The sequence below is a fragment of the Ictidomys tridecemlineatus genome, chromosome 3 (assembly GCF_052094955.1).
Source record: "Ictidomys tridecemlineatus isolate mIctTri1 chromosome 3, mIctTri1.hap1, whole genome shotgun sequence".
Classification (NCBI taxonomy): domain Eukaryota; kingdom Metazoa; phylum Chordata; class Mammalia; order Rodentia; family Sciuridae; genus Ictidomys; species Ictidomys tridecemlineatus.
Window position 1 is genome coordinate 100156321 of NC_135479.1, and position 14164 is coordinate 100170484.

Sequence of the window (14164 nt, forward strand, 5' to 3'; positions counted from 1 at the left end):
TTTTTGATGAAACCTATGTAATAATCGAGAGCTATCTGGGTCACTGATCCTCCATCAGAGGTCAGCGTCCCACCTGGCCCCAGCTCTCTCTTTGCTGTTTATCTTTTCTCAATCCTCCATCACCCCTTGCTGTGGCAGAGAGATGGGGCTGTGACATGGTCAGTGGACCAGTCAGGCAAACAGCATTACTTGATAGAAAGATAGAGATCTGGAACTGATAAAGCCCTTTTCCTTTACAATTTTCTTCTCTGCCATCAGCACTTAAAGCATCAGTGCAGAAGAGGGCAAGATTGTTTTCAGAAAACACCCTGGCACAGGATGGCAACACATCCTGATTCAGATTCTCAGTATCAAGGGGGAAATGGAATTGGCTGAATGTGTATTGTGTGCACATATGAATATGTAACACTGGACCCAACATTATGGACAGTTATAATGCACCAAAAAAAGTGGGAAAAATAAAATAAATCTGTTTACCTAAATCAGTTAAAAAATTATTAGTGAGAAAGAAGTAAATGCCTTCCTTGAAATCCTCTAAAGCCAGATAATGGCCAGGCACAGCAGCATGTGCCTATAATCCCAGTGGCTTGGGAGGCTCAAGTGGGAGGATCGTCAGATCAAAGCCAGCCTCAGCAACTTAGCAAGGCCCCCAGCAACTCAGTGAGACTCTGTCTCAAAATTTAAAAAAAAAAATTTAAAAAAGGGCTGGGGATGTGGCTCACTGGTCAAGCATCCTGGGGTTCAATTCTCAAAAGAATAAGAAAAGATAATGAACTTACACACCCACGTGTTGATAAGGAGGTATACGCGTGAGCATATGAAATGCCCAGAAATAACTTGTCACTCAATCTCAGATACACAAAGATACTTAAGAAAGAGAAGTTTTATTAGGGCAATTTCACTTTATTTTTCCATACAGCAAAGTCAACTACTGCAGTAATAATAAAATAAGCATAAAACAAATTGCAGCCCAAGACAAAATACATAATTTTAAGCAACTACAAGCAGAAAGTAAGTTGTGATTACATAATAGTAAAACCAAGCACATGTGTCCTTTCAGCAGATGAAAGTGGCGGTTGCCATAAGTGCAACATTGCGACCCGCGCAGGGGCGGGGGCTTCGATTCATGAACAAGTGCCCATCATTACATTTGGCTTTTTTTGAGTGCTTCTGAGTTGAAAATGAAAACCGTGAAATTTGAACTGTGTTTTATTTTTTCACCTGCTGAAAGAACAGGATCCTACAGCAATTAAAAACAATCACATAACAACTAGAGCTACGGTGTGCTGTTTGGTTTGCCTGTTCATGGTTTAGATTTTGTGAAAGTCGATACTCATTTTGAAGATTTCTTTTTTGTGAACAATAAACCACTGAAATTGGCAGAAACTGATCTGAACAATTTATGTCCTTAGAATAGTTCCTTCTTTTGTTTTGTCTGTTGAAGTTTTAAACATGCAGTAGTTTTGAAAAATGTACGGAATATCTGATCCATGATTTCACCATGATGGTCGAAGTACCTGCTATTTTTTGGTAATGATCTTCAGGCAGATCTGGCCCAATGGAGTTTTCGTCAGTCATGAGATCTTGGAAGGATGGCATATCTTCCCAGCTGAAAAGATCCTGGCAAACTACAAGCTGTCCACAAAAAGCAAAGCAACACGTGTGAAGGGGTGTGGAGCGCTAACTCTGAGCCACTTTTGCAAGCAATTCTGCTCAGTCTGTCATTGATCAGCCTTAACAAAACTCCTTGTAATTATAGACGTTTTTATTCAAAATAAGATCTTACTATTATACAGGTTTCTCTCTTTTGACTATATACAGAAGTGCAAAAAGTCAACCTTCTCTCTAGACATCCCAACATGCTCCATTGCAGCATAATCAACCCTCAAGAGTTTGCACACACGCTATAATTCTTATTACGTAAACTTTGAGTATTTGGATTATCAACAAAAAGTCCCTTGTTCTATTTATTGATTATGCAGCTTATTTATAACAAGGCCTGATATTCAGGGATTTCAAAAATATTAAACAATACTTTAACATTTGAAATGGATACAGTAGAAAATAAATTTTATTCTAATATCTAGGATCTAGATCTTCTTATAATAACTAATTACAAACAAAATAAATCATCAAAATATTACTCAATTGTCTGCCAGGATTGTTGCGATAGCAACAACTTAACTTCTTACTTAGCAATGATTATATATTTATAAGATATCCATATAAAAGATCTTTGTTCTTTTAATGAAAACTAGACAAGAACTAACAATGACTGACATTCTTACACTGTAATATTAAATCAGTAAAATATAAATCATTTAGTTAACAATAATACGAATATTCATATGACACTACATGTAATTCAAAACTGAGTATGTTATGAAGGAAAAACTACTTTAATTTTTTTGTATTTTGAAAAATTCATTGGTAAAATCTAATAAAACAATAGTCTATAAACTGAAATGGTATTCAATTGTTAATAGAAAATGAAAATCTAATAAATGTAGGAAATGAAAAACTACATTTTAACAAGAAAAATAAGTAATATTCTATAATGTCACTAACTACAATAACATGTGAAGTCACCATTACTCTCTTAACACGATTGAAATTACATTGGTATGGGTTCCAACCCGTAATGTAATAATCTAAGGCTTTAATAGATGTACAGTACAATCAGTAAAATCAACACATCAGTCTTATATTAGAAAGCATCTCTCTCAAGCATAAAAACTTGCAGTAAACTTGGAAGTATGGAAAGTTCTACAACTGAACTTTCGCTTCTCCCATTCCACACTAGAACTACCAGTGACCTGGCCCTACTTCAGCAATTGATAGAACTGCTGAACAGAGCAAAAATACCCTTTTACTAGCTGCAACACCCAAACCACAAAAAAGGAATTCCTTTGGATGAATCCATTCTTAAAAACTGAATGCACATCTATTTTTTTTTTAATTTTGTAAAAGGCTTTCTAAGGCTATAAGCAGTTAATCTGAACAAAACAAATCACATATAAAATTCACCCATGTACTTAACCCACCCAATTACTAGGTTAATTAAACATTTCCCATTTTCATATTTTGGTTTATCATGCATCTGATGACAGTGCTGCTTTCTTCTTTGTTTAGAGTCACTATTTTCAATGTGACTGTGATGAAGCATTGAAGCAAACGTGAAACCATTTTTGCAAAGCATTTATAGTCTTTTTGACTTTTGACAGAGGCTATAAATAGAAGCAAAAGAATTTCCTCAAACATTTTTTTTGTTATCGTGTCTCAGAAATGGCATATCCCTTTTGAATAAAATGTTATACAGTATAGTATGCATAAATATTACACTACAATGCATTAAAATAATTTTATATATATCTATTATATATATATCTCCAGTATGTGTGAGTTTATCTGTATTGAGTTTGTGTTGTGCTGTCTATTGTTACTGTAGTTAAATTGGCCATTTCTGAGACAGCTTTGGTTTCCAAAAAAACAAAACAAAACAAAAAAAAGAATGGTGCCCTTTGATTGATTAGTACTAGCAAATAAGCAACAAAACGTGGCTCTGAAAACAATAACACTGAAGAAATAATACTCTAATTTGATGTACAGTCTATGGCACTTCATGAGAATCCTTAACAACATGGTACTTAAAGCCATGATGTGCTTTAAAATATACACAGTTGTGGTTTTTCTTGGCACATTCATCTCTGTCAGATCCCTCCCTCACCACGCCTTACAATCTATTACATTAAAAATATTACTCTTAAACAAAAATGACTGTGCATGCACGCTCTCATCTATAATGGCAATTTTAAATACAAGGTGCACCTTTGTTATTTGTAAACCTTGAAAGAAATAAACTTATTTTTTTTAAAAAATTATATCTTGGTCTACAGACGTACCAATACATAATAGAATCATGGTTACACCATAGTCTGTCTTTTCAAGATGGCATGAATATATAGGAAACTAATTATGTATGCATATTTTAATGCATAACTCTGTGCTAGAAAAGAAAGACAATGTTGTTCTTTTAGACAGGAATATCACCTCAGCACAAATATCAATTAAATGTACAAAGTGTATAGGCAGCAGTGTGCGGTGGATCTCCGTGGTGTCTTTTCTTCTGGTAACATGCAATATGTGGATGTCTTGTGGCTGAGGGGTTTGTGTGTGGCGCTTGACGGTATATACAATATGGCTAATGACCTCATCCTTTACTCTAACCAAGCACACTGTCTTTTCCTCTTTAGTATGATCTACAAGGAAAAAAGAGATAACCTTGGTTAAAACAGATCATCACTGCAAGCAGTTTCCAACACATACTTAACATGAAAATTTCATGTCTTGATTAAACACTCTGTTCACATGTATGTCATTAAATCTTCAGGTGAAAACAAAAACTTCACCAGTGCAAATGGATAATGTGTCTTTTATCTCCACGGGAATGAAATGAGATGGACAGTTAAAAAAAACTAAGACTTTATTCTAAAATTTCCCATCACTAAACTAAAAGTATAAAGGACAGATTTTTTTCAAAAAAAAAAAAAACACAGAAACAGCAGAACTCTTCTTCTAAGCCTACACACTACAAAATAATGTGCTTATTTTAAAAATGTGACTATGGTTCAGGACCCTGAGCCTTCTTATCCGAACTGCTTTATGAGAATCAAGGAAGCCAGCCACACAACTCCACTCATGTGCTGGTGAGCACAGTCCAGCTCCAGGAGTGCTGCGGGAAAGAGCCTCGCCTTTCTGTCCTTGTGGCCAAGGAGGGACTGCCACACTTCCTCCGCCACTGGCTCTTGCTATGGGTGGTCACTGGCAGGGGCTCCCCGCCCTCCCTTCTCTATGTCCACTGCTTCAGTGTCCAGATTCGTTTGTTTCCTGACTCTGCTGGAGAGAGCTGCTCTTTCTTCTCTGCTCAGGGAGAAGTCTCCAAATCTCCCTCACACAGAGGTGACTCACAGCCTTTCCTCCAGGCCATGGTGACTCACAAAGTAGCACCAAAACCTCACTCATAAACGTGTTAATGACCAAGTAAATGAAGGAAAGGAAGCAACAAAGAACCATCATCCATCTCTTTCACCTGGGTCAGTTTTATGTTGTGGCTTCTTCTAAATGTAAAAATAAGTACCTATCATGCTTCTGGGCATAAGTTGTAACTGGAATGTCCGCACTCTAAATAAAATATCCTCTAAGAATGAACACCAGGTGCCTTGGCAAGTATGTAAGAGAATGTTTCTGAAGGCAAAACACAAGACTTTCAGACCATTTTCGAGCAAAGGCCACATGCTCAGAACCACACGGTCCCCCAAGGCTTCCACTGTGAAGGCTCTGGCTGTTCACACCTGGGCACCTATTCTCATCTAGGATTTAGCCAGGTAATAGGAAAAACATAATTAATAACGATCTCTGCTGTGGGCCAAATCCAGCCTACTATCTAGCCTGTAAAAAAAAAAAAAAAAAAAAAAATCCAACTTGTCTTGGAACATGGCCACATCCAAGTTCCCTGCTCCAGTAGGGCAGAGTCAACAGCCACAACAGAACTATGGGACCAAGCCGACCCAGATACCTGCTCTCTGGGCTTTTAAAGAAAAGTTCGCCATAGTTAGCCCACACCTTCTAATTACTTTTAAGACACATTTTTTTTCTTTCATGCTTGTGCTTACTTCCAATATGAAATAAGAAAATGATTATCCTTCAGTATTTTGTATGTTTAAGTGATACTGACATTTTGATTATAAATTTGTATGATAAAATTCTTCATAAACTACTTAAGATAAAAATAGGAGCTCTATATTCATATTTTCTCTAAGTTTTATACAATTTTAAGTGCACTACAAAACTGCCAACTTAAAAACCCACCATGAATATGTGACTGTACATCAGATAATGCACTTACTGTTCAATGGTGACAATTCTACATCTGGGTAACGTACTTGTGGCTAGTCAGATGTTCGGCAGATATTATGGGTATCTAGCAAATAAAAGATTATTTAATGAATGATCCATGCAAGCAAGCCAACAACCAAGAGATGAAGACATCTTATTATTAAATTTTTAAAGAACAGTGAGATTCAGCTGCGAGGTGACAGTCCTCATCTGATCAACATAACAGTACGTTAATGTCAACTTCAATGCCAGAGTAGCGACTCAGTTTGTTTTTTTAATTTTTGTGTTAAATACTATTCTATAGATGTTACCAGTTTTTAGGAAGTAAGAGAAGTAAAACTACCAAAAATTCATGCAGAGCAGTAATTGAAAGAAGCCCTTTTTGTTGGCCTACACACACACACACACACCCCTGCGGTTTCGGTTATTGAATAATAATATAGAAATCAGAGAGGAGATGACTTGCCTATTTTTGTGCAACCAAATTTCTAACATTTTCATTTGAATTAGGGCATTTAGTTCCCCCCCCAAATTAACAATACCAGGTAAGAATTATAAAGGAGTATTTCAAAAGAACTAGGAGCGTAGGTTTGCCTTAGAGCCATCTTTGAATCTTGATTGCACATCTTACTGTATTTTAAACAGGCAAGAGAATTAGAGAACGTCAGAGAAATACAATAAGAAACCAATACAGGGGTTACTTATTTCAATAATCCCCAAAGCCAAGAACTTTGAATTTGCGACTTGATTTTCCTCCAAACCCAAATTCAAGGCTCCGAGCCTGGGAGAGGCAGCCCAACAGACTAAGGCTGTCAGAGGCTGGGAGCTTGGGTTCTGACACTCAAAGTCAGTCTCCTGGCCGTGTGACCTCGTGCAAAGCAACTAATTTCTCTAAGCAACTAATTTCTCTAATCTATAAAATGAAATGTCCCATTTCAGCAAGGTGGATGGGAGAATAATGAAATCACATACGTGAAGGCATTTTTTTGTTGTTTCGATTTAGACATCCTAGGCTGATTCACCACACTACAACCCACAGTCTGGAGTGCGTATTAATAGGTCCCTATTTTATTTCCATTTCTTAGCTGACATTTTTACACAATTTTACTGCACTGGCAAATGGCACGAAAATGTGCTCCAAGCATAATGAAGCTTCTCATACCATTTTTCCTGCTGCTGCAGGACAGGATGCTGCACCCAACAGTGTAGAAGCATCAAGGATGGGGCTGTCGAAACATACCAAGGACCTTCAACACCAATCGATGCAGATGAAGGGCCAGCTAGAAACCTCTGCATGCATGCAGGCTGCAGTTTGTGGCATCAGCTATTCCCAGCATTGCTAATGTACTGTAGGCATATACATATGTATGTATATGTAGATATAATATATGTGTGTATATATATATCCATTCCCTTTTCTTTTGTTTGGTTGTAAAATAGTATGAAGACCCAAGATTATGCATGAAATGGTCACAGCACAATGCAAAAAGTAAAGTGTCCCCTACAACCCAGGTGGCCAAGGGCATGTTGAAATTGGCTTTGCTATAGTTCTGCTTACACCAGCAATTCTACAGTCATGCGTGGGACTCACGCGAGAGGTCGGCACCAAAGATCTGGGCCACAGTGGATGGCACTGAATCCATTAAGATATCTCGACCAAATGCTGCTCACTAACATGCCACATCTGCACCACCCAGCATTCTTGTAAATGAGTCTGATGTGTTAGCGTAAATCCAGGGCTATTTTGACAAGCTTCTGAAAAACTGATGATTCTTTGCCAAGAAATGCTTAAAGCTTGTCTGAAACTTTAAAATAAGTCCATTTTGGCATTATGCTTTCGAAAGTTTTTAATGGTCATACTAACAGCTGAAAGTTCATCAATTTTATATGACGTATTGTAGAAATAGGGGTGGCCATTCCTCAGAGAGTAACCACAAGTTCAGATGACTCTTAATTGGTCTCTCTTCCAAAGGGGCGACATGTGGAATCTCACCTGACACTGGCACGTTTGAGACTCATTTGGTTTAACCTTAGTCGGTGGGTTATCTGAAATTGGGTTTAGCTGTTTTCGTATAGTACCAATGCCACTGAACCCTTTCAGTCGAAACATTCTAAATATTCAAAGCCCAGACTTACTTTATATAAACATGACTTTAACTCAACCAGTATTTTCTAGAACATGTTTATAAATGGGCTTAGGAAACACTGGTGGAATCAGTGGCAGGTTTTGAATTTCAAATGTTTTAAATAATTTTAAATAGTCAACCTTGTACACCATAACACTTAAATTTCTTAAATAGATTTCTTTCACATAAAAGTATCTTGCATAACTGCTGCCCTACAAACTTGTATGGAACATAGAATGTCTGTCAATTTACCCTACTTGATTTCTTTTATCCTTCATATATCACCAGCATTTATGCAGGGTAATTATAGAAATAACAGCACTTAGCTTTTTTTCTTTTTGCTTAACATAAGAGAATCAAAGCTTAGAGAAGCTGTAATTAAACTTAACTAATTTTGACTATGCAATGTGCTTGTCAAACAAATCAAATTATAATAATTTTATATCAAACTATTTACAAGAGTGGTCATTTGTGGCATATGCAATACATTTAAGGACCTTCCTTTTTGTAAGAATTTAGTTAAGAACTGAGGACTGAACATACCAAATGTTTTTCAAAAAAAACCAAAAAAACCCAAATCTTAAAACTGTCTTCATTTTTGATTGGTCAAAATGCCTGCACAATCAGCTGAGACCAAATGAGAATTGCTTGTGTAAATACCATTTTAGTAGCTTCAGAAACGGAGCTGCGACAACTTTGGAGCACTTATAAATGGCATAAAAGCATTCTGCTGCTCATCGTAGAGAGAATGTGTAGGCCAACAAGAGGTATCTCTGAAACCCCATGCTTCTCAAAGCACCCTCCACAGCCCTCGCGCACACAGCACCCACGGAGCTCAGCCGGAGGTCCGCGTGCGCCAAGGCTGCAGGATGGAGCCCTATCCGAGTTGGTTTTTAAGAAACAAAGCTGTAAATTAGCAAACCTGGTTGGCTGTGGCTGTTGCAGCGAAGGGAACACTTGTGGCAGATGTTGTTGCTGCGGACACAGTGGCTGGCGTAGCACCGTGCACCATGGGAACTTTCGGAGGGAAAATCATATAAGCAAACATACAGAAGAGTGTAGCGATATGGAAACCATGGCAACACGGAGAGGTCATGGGGCATGGTATTTATCAGAGCAAGAAGCCATGTGACAGGACATCATCACCAGCGAGTGACATGCACAGCGCAAAGCAGGACAACATTCCAAGGAGAGAAGGGGAGGGGGATGGAAGAGAAAAAAAAGGGGAAAAAAAGCTTGTTACCATCAAATCAAGAAAATTGACACAAACAGGCTTAATTTGCTAAGTCAAAAACAAGAATTTTATATAGTGTTCAACAGACATTCAAAATCTAAGTCAAAATACAGGTATTTACTTCATATATTCAGTTATACGTTTGAGTAAAAGTCTATTTTTATTATTTACTATTACAAAAATATACAGTTTATTACTTTTATGAAATAGATTTTTTTTTACACACCAGAACTCATAGTCCAATCAAAATCCACCAAAGGTGATTCAAGGAAACTGTTGTGTGTAAAGAAAACATTGATGTGAGTCCATGTCAATTAAATAGAAAATGGCATTTAATTGACAGGTGTTAGTAAAAGGGAATGGACTTGCCCAATAGATCAAGTTAAACTTAGCAGTGGATTTTGAGGGGCTGTGAGGTGCACCATAGGTTTAAGATAATCAAGAAACAAAGCTGGCACCTACCAACACTTGTAGCGGGTGTCATGCACAATATTGAGCCTGCCCATCATGCATTGCAACAGGAAGGTGGATTTGAAAAGGGAAAAGAATTAAAACATCCCATCACACGTGTAATTAGGAAATTCATTTGAACAAAGAAGAAAAATTGTTATTATGGGACAGTGGCATGTAACTGTCAGCACAATCAAATCATACAACAGCACAGTGATCAATCAGAACTAGTCTTGAGTGAAGAATAAAGGCCGGTTAACTGTGTGCCTGTACACTTTGTTTCTCTTAATTACCGCCTACCAGGAAAGTATTTGGAAAAATTTAAACCTTCTCAATTCTTTTGAAAATAATATTTGAATTGGCTTTTTTTGAATCTGGTTCCTAGCCATCTGGCTGTTTGCTATTTCTGACTTTGACACATGAATGTATTAACGTTTTCTTTAGATCGAACACATGCTAAATATTTTGAGATATTATTTATTATAAAAATGCTGAATATCAATGCACAAAAAACTGACTTAACAATGTGACAAGACCAAAACATTTATTTAAATTCCCTGAGCTTTATTCCTCTGTTCACTGCAGCACCGACCATACAGACACAAAGGGGCTGAGCGCATCCATACAGGAATTTTATTTGGAGGGATATCAAGCAATCAACTATACATAAAAAGAAAGTGAGACTTCTTTATTGCCTTACTTTGGAATTAAAATGAAGGAAAAGCACTAAAGGAGGAACAGACTGTTAAGTCTCCAGTGGGTTTACTTGGTAGGGAAAAGAAGCTGGTTTTCATTGCTGGTTTAGAGTCTCAAGATTCCTGGAGTAGCCAATGTTACAAAATTTCACACATAAGAAATTGCTAATTAGACTTCAATAAAATCCCTGAGTGGGAAATAATGAAGATGCACGTATCACATACGGAGTGTTAGCATCAATGTTCACAATTGTTTGACCATGATAAGTAAAAATAAATGTTCCACATATAGCTCCTGTTCTTTCTGACATAGAAATATTGGAAATCTATTTATTTTTACCAAGAACAGGGCACTTTCCCATATGGAGATCTACTGTTCTTTCTAAGAGATTATTTTAGACTTCTAGGTTTCAAAATATCAAATGATTTTATATTTCTATCTAAATCTTGGCACATCCTGTTTAAATACTAGCAGCATCTGGGATGAACATTTGTTAGGAAAAAAAAAAATCTGCCAATTGAGTCTTGTGAGAGGTGGCCTTACAAAACAAAGCTGCCACCGAGGACTCAGCCGAGGCTGGGACTACTTAGTTGGAACCCCTGTCCCAGCTGCCAATTAGTCTGTGTTCACAGTTAGAATGTGGCCACAAGATCAGTGATTAACCTCAGGAGGGTCTGGAGAGGCACCCTTCAGGAGGAGTCATGTGGTATTGACAGGTGTTATTTAAGACACTGGACTATCTCTGTCATTTGCTACTACTACTGAGTAAAGACTTGTGAAAGACAACAGAAACAAGCCAATAATTATAGAGAAGTTAATTTGAGACAGAAGAGCAAGCAAAATTGAATACTGGGTCTAGCTTTTGTGAACCATCTCCCCCTAATGGTAGGGCAAGAGGACTGGGAAAGAAAAGCTGAAGAGTAAGGTGGTATTTTAAGGAATCCTTAAGCCAGTTTAGGTCCTGTGCAGGCTGTTGGTTCTAAATTGATTGTTTGCCATTATGCTGCAGTCTGACCACGGTGCTCCAGCCCCTGTGATTAAGCCTACACATGTTGAAAGGAGGTTACCTTATGCCATCTCTCTAGAGCCCTAGAGCTTTTATGAGTTCAGCTTCGGTTTGACTTATCTTCCTCATTACCATCATAACCAGTGCACACAGTTCTGAGAGGGATTTGCGGCAAATAAACATCAGGCAGCAATGAAAATACTAGCCAGGTGCAGAAACTCACAGATACAGAGACATAATGCTGTAGGACCCTCTTACCATGAGCAAAAAGCACTTGTGAAATGACCATAATATCCAACTTTACTTCAAATGGTTTCATTTACTAATAAAGAGGCACAAAGAGCCAATTTAAATTTTTCCTCAGTTTTCAGTACAAGGCAAAATTTAAGTGAATGTATTTGTCAATTTCCAATTTCCCCTACAAAGATATTTGCACAACAGAATGGTGTGTTTCTGTGGAATGTGCTGTTTTAGTTACACAGTGTTTTTAATTAAATTTTTAATTGATCTGTGTGAAGATGCAGGAAAAACAAGAGCAAGCTAATTTAAAATGAAATGTATGCACATTTAAAACTATGTTAAGGAGAAAGGAAAGAAGTAGAAGAAGAGAGAAAAAGAATCGTAATAAGGCTTGGTTGGGAAGTTGAAATTTCCATGCGGATAATTCAGGTCTCTTTAGGTTTACTATAAGAATTAAAAGTGATTTTAAATCTTCTAAAATTAATGTCTATCATTTTAGGAGTAAAGTCACAACTGATTTATCAAAACTGATATCCCAAATAAGTGGCACCTTCTTATTTTTATTATAAACTTTTATTGATATGTAATCATATACGTATAAATTATTATATTTACATATTTACATTTACTGATCGTAATAAAAGTGACAAGCTGGATATCTTTTGTCTTCGATGTCCCCCCACCCCACCCTGCAGCCCCAACACCTGAGGGAGTCTCCTGGCCTTCGGTCCCTTTTTTCTGGTAGTGGTGTATAAGCCAAAGCCCACACGGACTGAAGGAGGTGTGCTGGGGAGGGAGAGGACGGATGTGTTTCAGGCAGGCAGAGATGGCAATGGAGGACCAGCGGAAAGGTCCTCAAGGCCCTGCGGAGGCCGGTAGCAGCTATGCAGGTATGCAGGAAGCCCATGCTTTCACAATGGCCCACAGGAGCAGGACCTTAAGGGCAGGGGTGCTCCTACCTAAGCAGGTTCAGAGCCCCGGGGACCTGTCTTACAGAGCTGTGGTGGCTTGCAATGATTGCATCACCACTGAGCCCTGGTGGCTGGAGAATGGAGAAGGGGGAGTCAGCTGAGATCATGGGCTGCACAGGCTTCACCCTGAGGTGGGACCAGGAGGGAGGAGGATGTCAGAGGGAGGAGGCCTGTAACGCCTCTTATCTCCCAGGAAGGAAACTTGGGAGTTTAGAGTTGTGCTTAATTTAAATTCAAGAAAAAGAAACAATGTAAATAAAATGATATTTCTGACATACTCTCATTACAGGGTAAAATCAAATTCATACCTACATCCTAAGAAGGCCCTAGATTACCCATAATCTGCATCAACAATCAATTTAGTCCTGAAGAGTGATAAAGTTCTAAAAAGAGCAGTATATACCTAAAGTCAAAAAAAATAAAATTCAATGTGAATTTCATTTAATATTTGTCTTTAAATAAAATGGAGGGCATGAGACATTATGCAGGGAGTTAGGTGATCAATAAGGGTTGATTCCATTCTCCTGAGTCATTGTGTTGATATTTTCATCATAAGCTCACAGATACAGAGACTAACCCATGTCCCCTGTCCTGAGTTCAAGTTCTAGCTAAACCTTGTAAATCATTTAACTTGTAGGCAAACTGCTGGCTGGGCCTTTGTTGGTCCCAGACTGCTCACTGCTAAAACTGGAGTGTTAAGACAACCTTTTGATATTGCTGGAGGGGAAAACAAGATCACGGAACACAAGTGACTCGGCGTGAGGCGTGACCACTAGATTGGAGAGCCCTGGAACAAAAGTAAGAAACAGCTAGGTCTGAGGACAGAGGAGAGTGGGCTTCTAGCTGGGGTGTCTGTGCCTCCACTATAGGATGCACACTAAGATTTTCTTTAAACATTTCTGGATCCTAGAGTCTCCCTGAGAACTGAGTTTGCAATCCCTGGGGTAAATATTGACACAAAACGTGGCGTAAGACCAGATGTCTGCTAACTGAATGAATGGAAGGATGGATGGATGGAAGAGGGAAAGGTGATGGGAGGGGAGGCTAAAGAGAGGAAAGGGAAGAGGGGAGCTAAGGACTGAAGGAGAGCTAGTGGACACAGAGGAGAGGACTTGTGCGTGCAGTGGGTGGACGCCATGAAGGACAAGTCTGTTCTTAAAGTCACTGAATCTAGCAATTTTTCTTAGCCAATTGGCTGGGTTGCCATTGAACCCTGATTTTTTTTTTTTTACTTTTAATAGTTTAGTTGTAGATGGACACAATCACTTTATGTTTTTATGTGGTGCCAAGGATAGAACCCAGTGCCTCCCATGCTAGGCAAGCATTCCACCACTGAGCTATAACCCCAGCCCTGAGCCCTGACTGTTTTGCCAGCATCCTTCTCCTTGTATACAGTCAGCTGCCCTAAGGATTTAGCAACCATGTGTCACTGTGACTCGGATGAAATACGCTTACATATCTCTGTAGTTATTTTCGATTCAACAGATTTCAGACTTTTAAAAATCTGAGATGCAAAAAATAAATGATTTCCTTTTTCTTCCCAGTC

The 14164-nt window shown here is 38.2% G+C and overlaps 1 protein-coding gene across 15 annotated transcripts in view; it reads right to left on the minus strand.

Moving 5' to 3' along the window:
- Positions 1 to 865: 865 nt before the first annotated feature.
- Mbnl1 (muscleblind like splicing regulator 1) overlaps positions 866 to 14164 on the minus strand; it is a 161401-nt gene continuing 148102 nt past the window's right edge. For 10 of the 15 annotated variants that reach the window (XM_078043546.1, XM_078043547.1, XM_078043535.1 and 7 more), the window contains 4 exons: positions 9718 to 9753; positions 8944 to 9038; positions 5906 to 5980; positions 866 to 4259 (listed from right to left, as the gene is read on the minus strand). In XM_078043546.1, the coding sequence (XP_077899672.1) occupies positions 5924 to 5980; positions 8944 to 9038; positions 9718 to 9753 (188 nt within the window). In that variant the 3' untranslated portion in view covers positions 866 to 4259; positions 5906 to 5923. The remainder of the gene's footprint in view (positions 4260 to 5905; positions 5981 to 8943; positions 9039 to 9717; positions 9754 to 14164) is intronic. The other 5 variants (XM_078043537.1, XM_078043541.1, XM_078043536.1 and 2 more) reach the window with 2 other exon arrangements.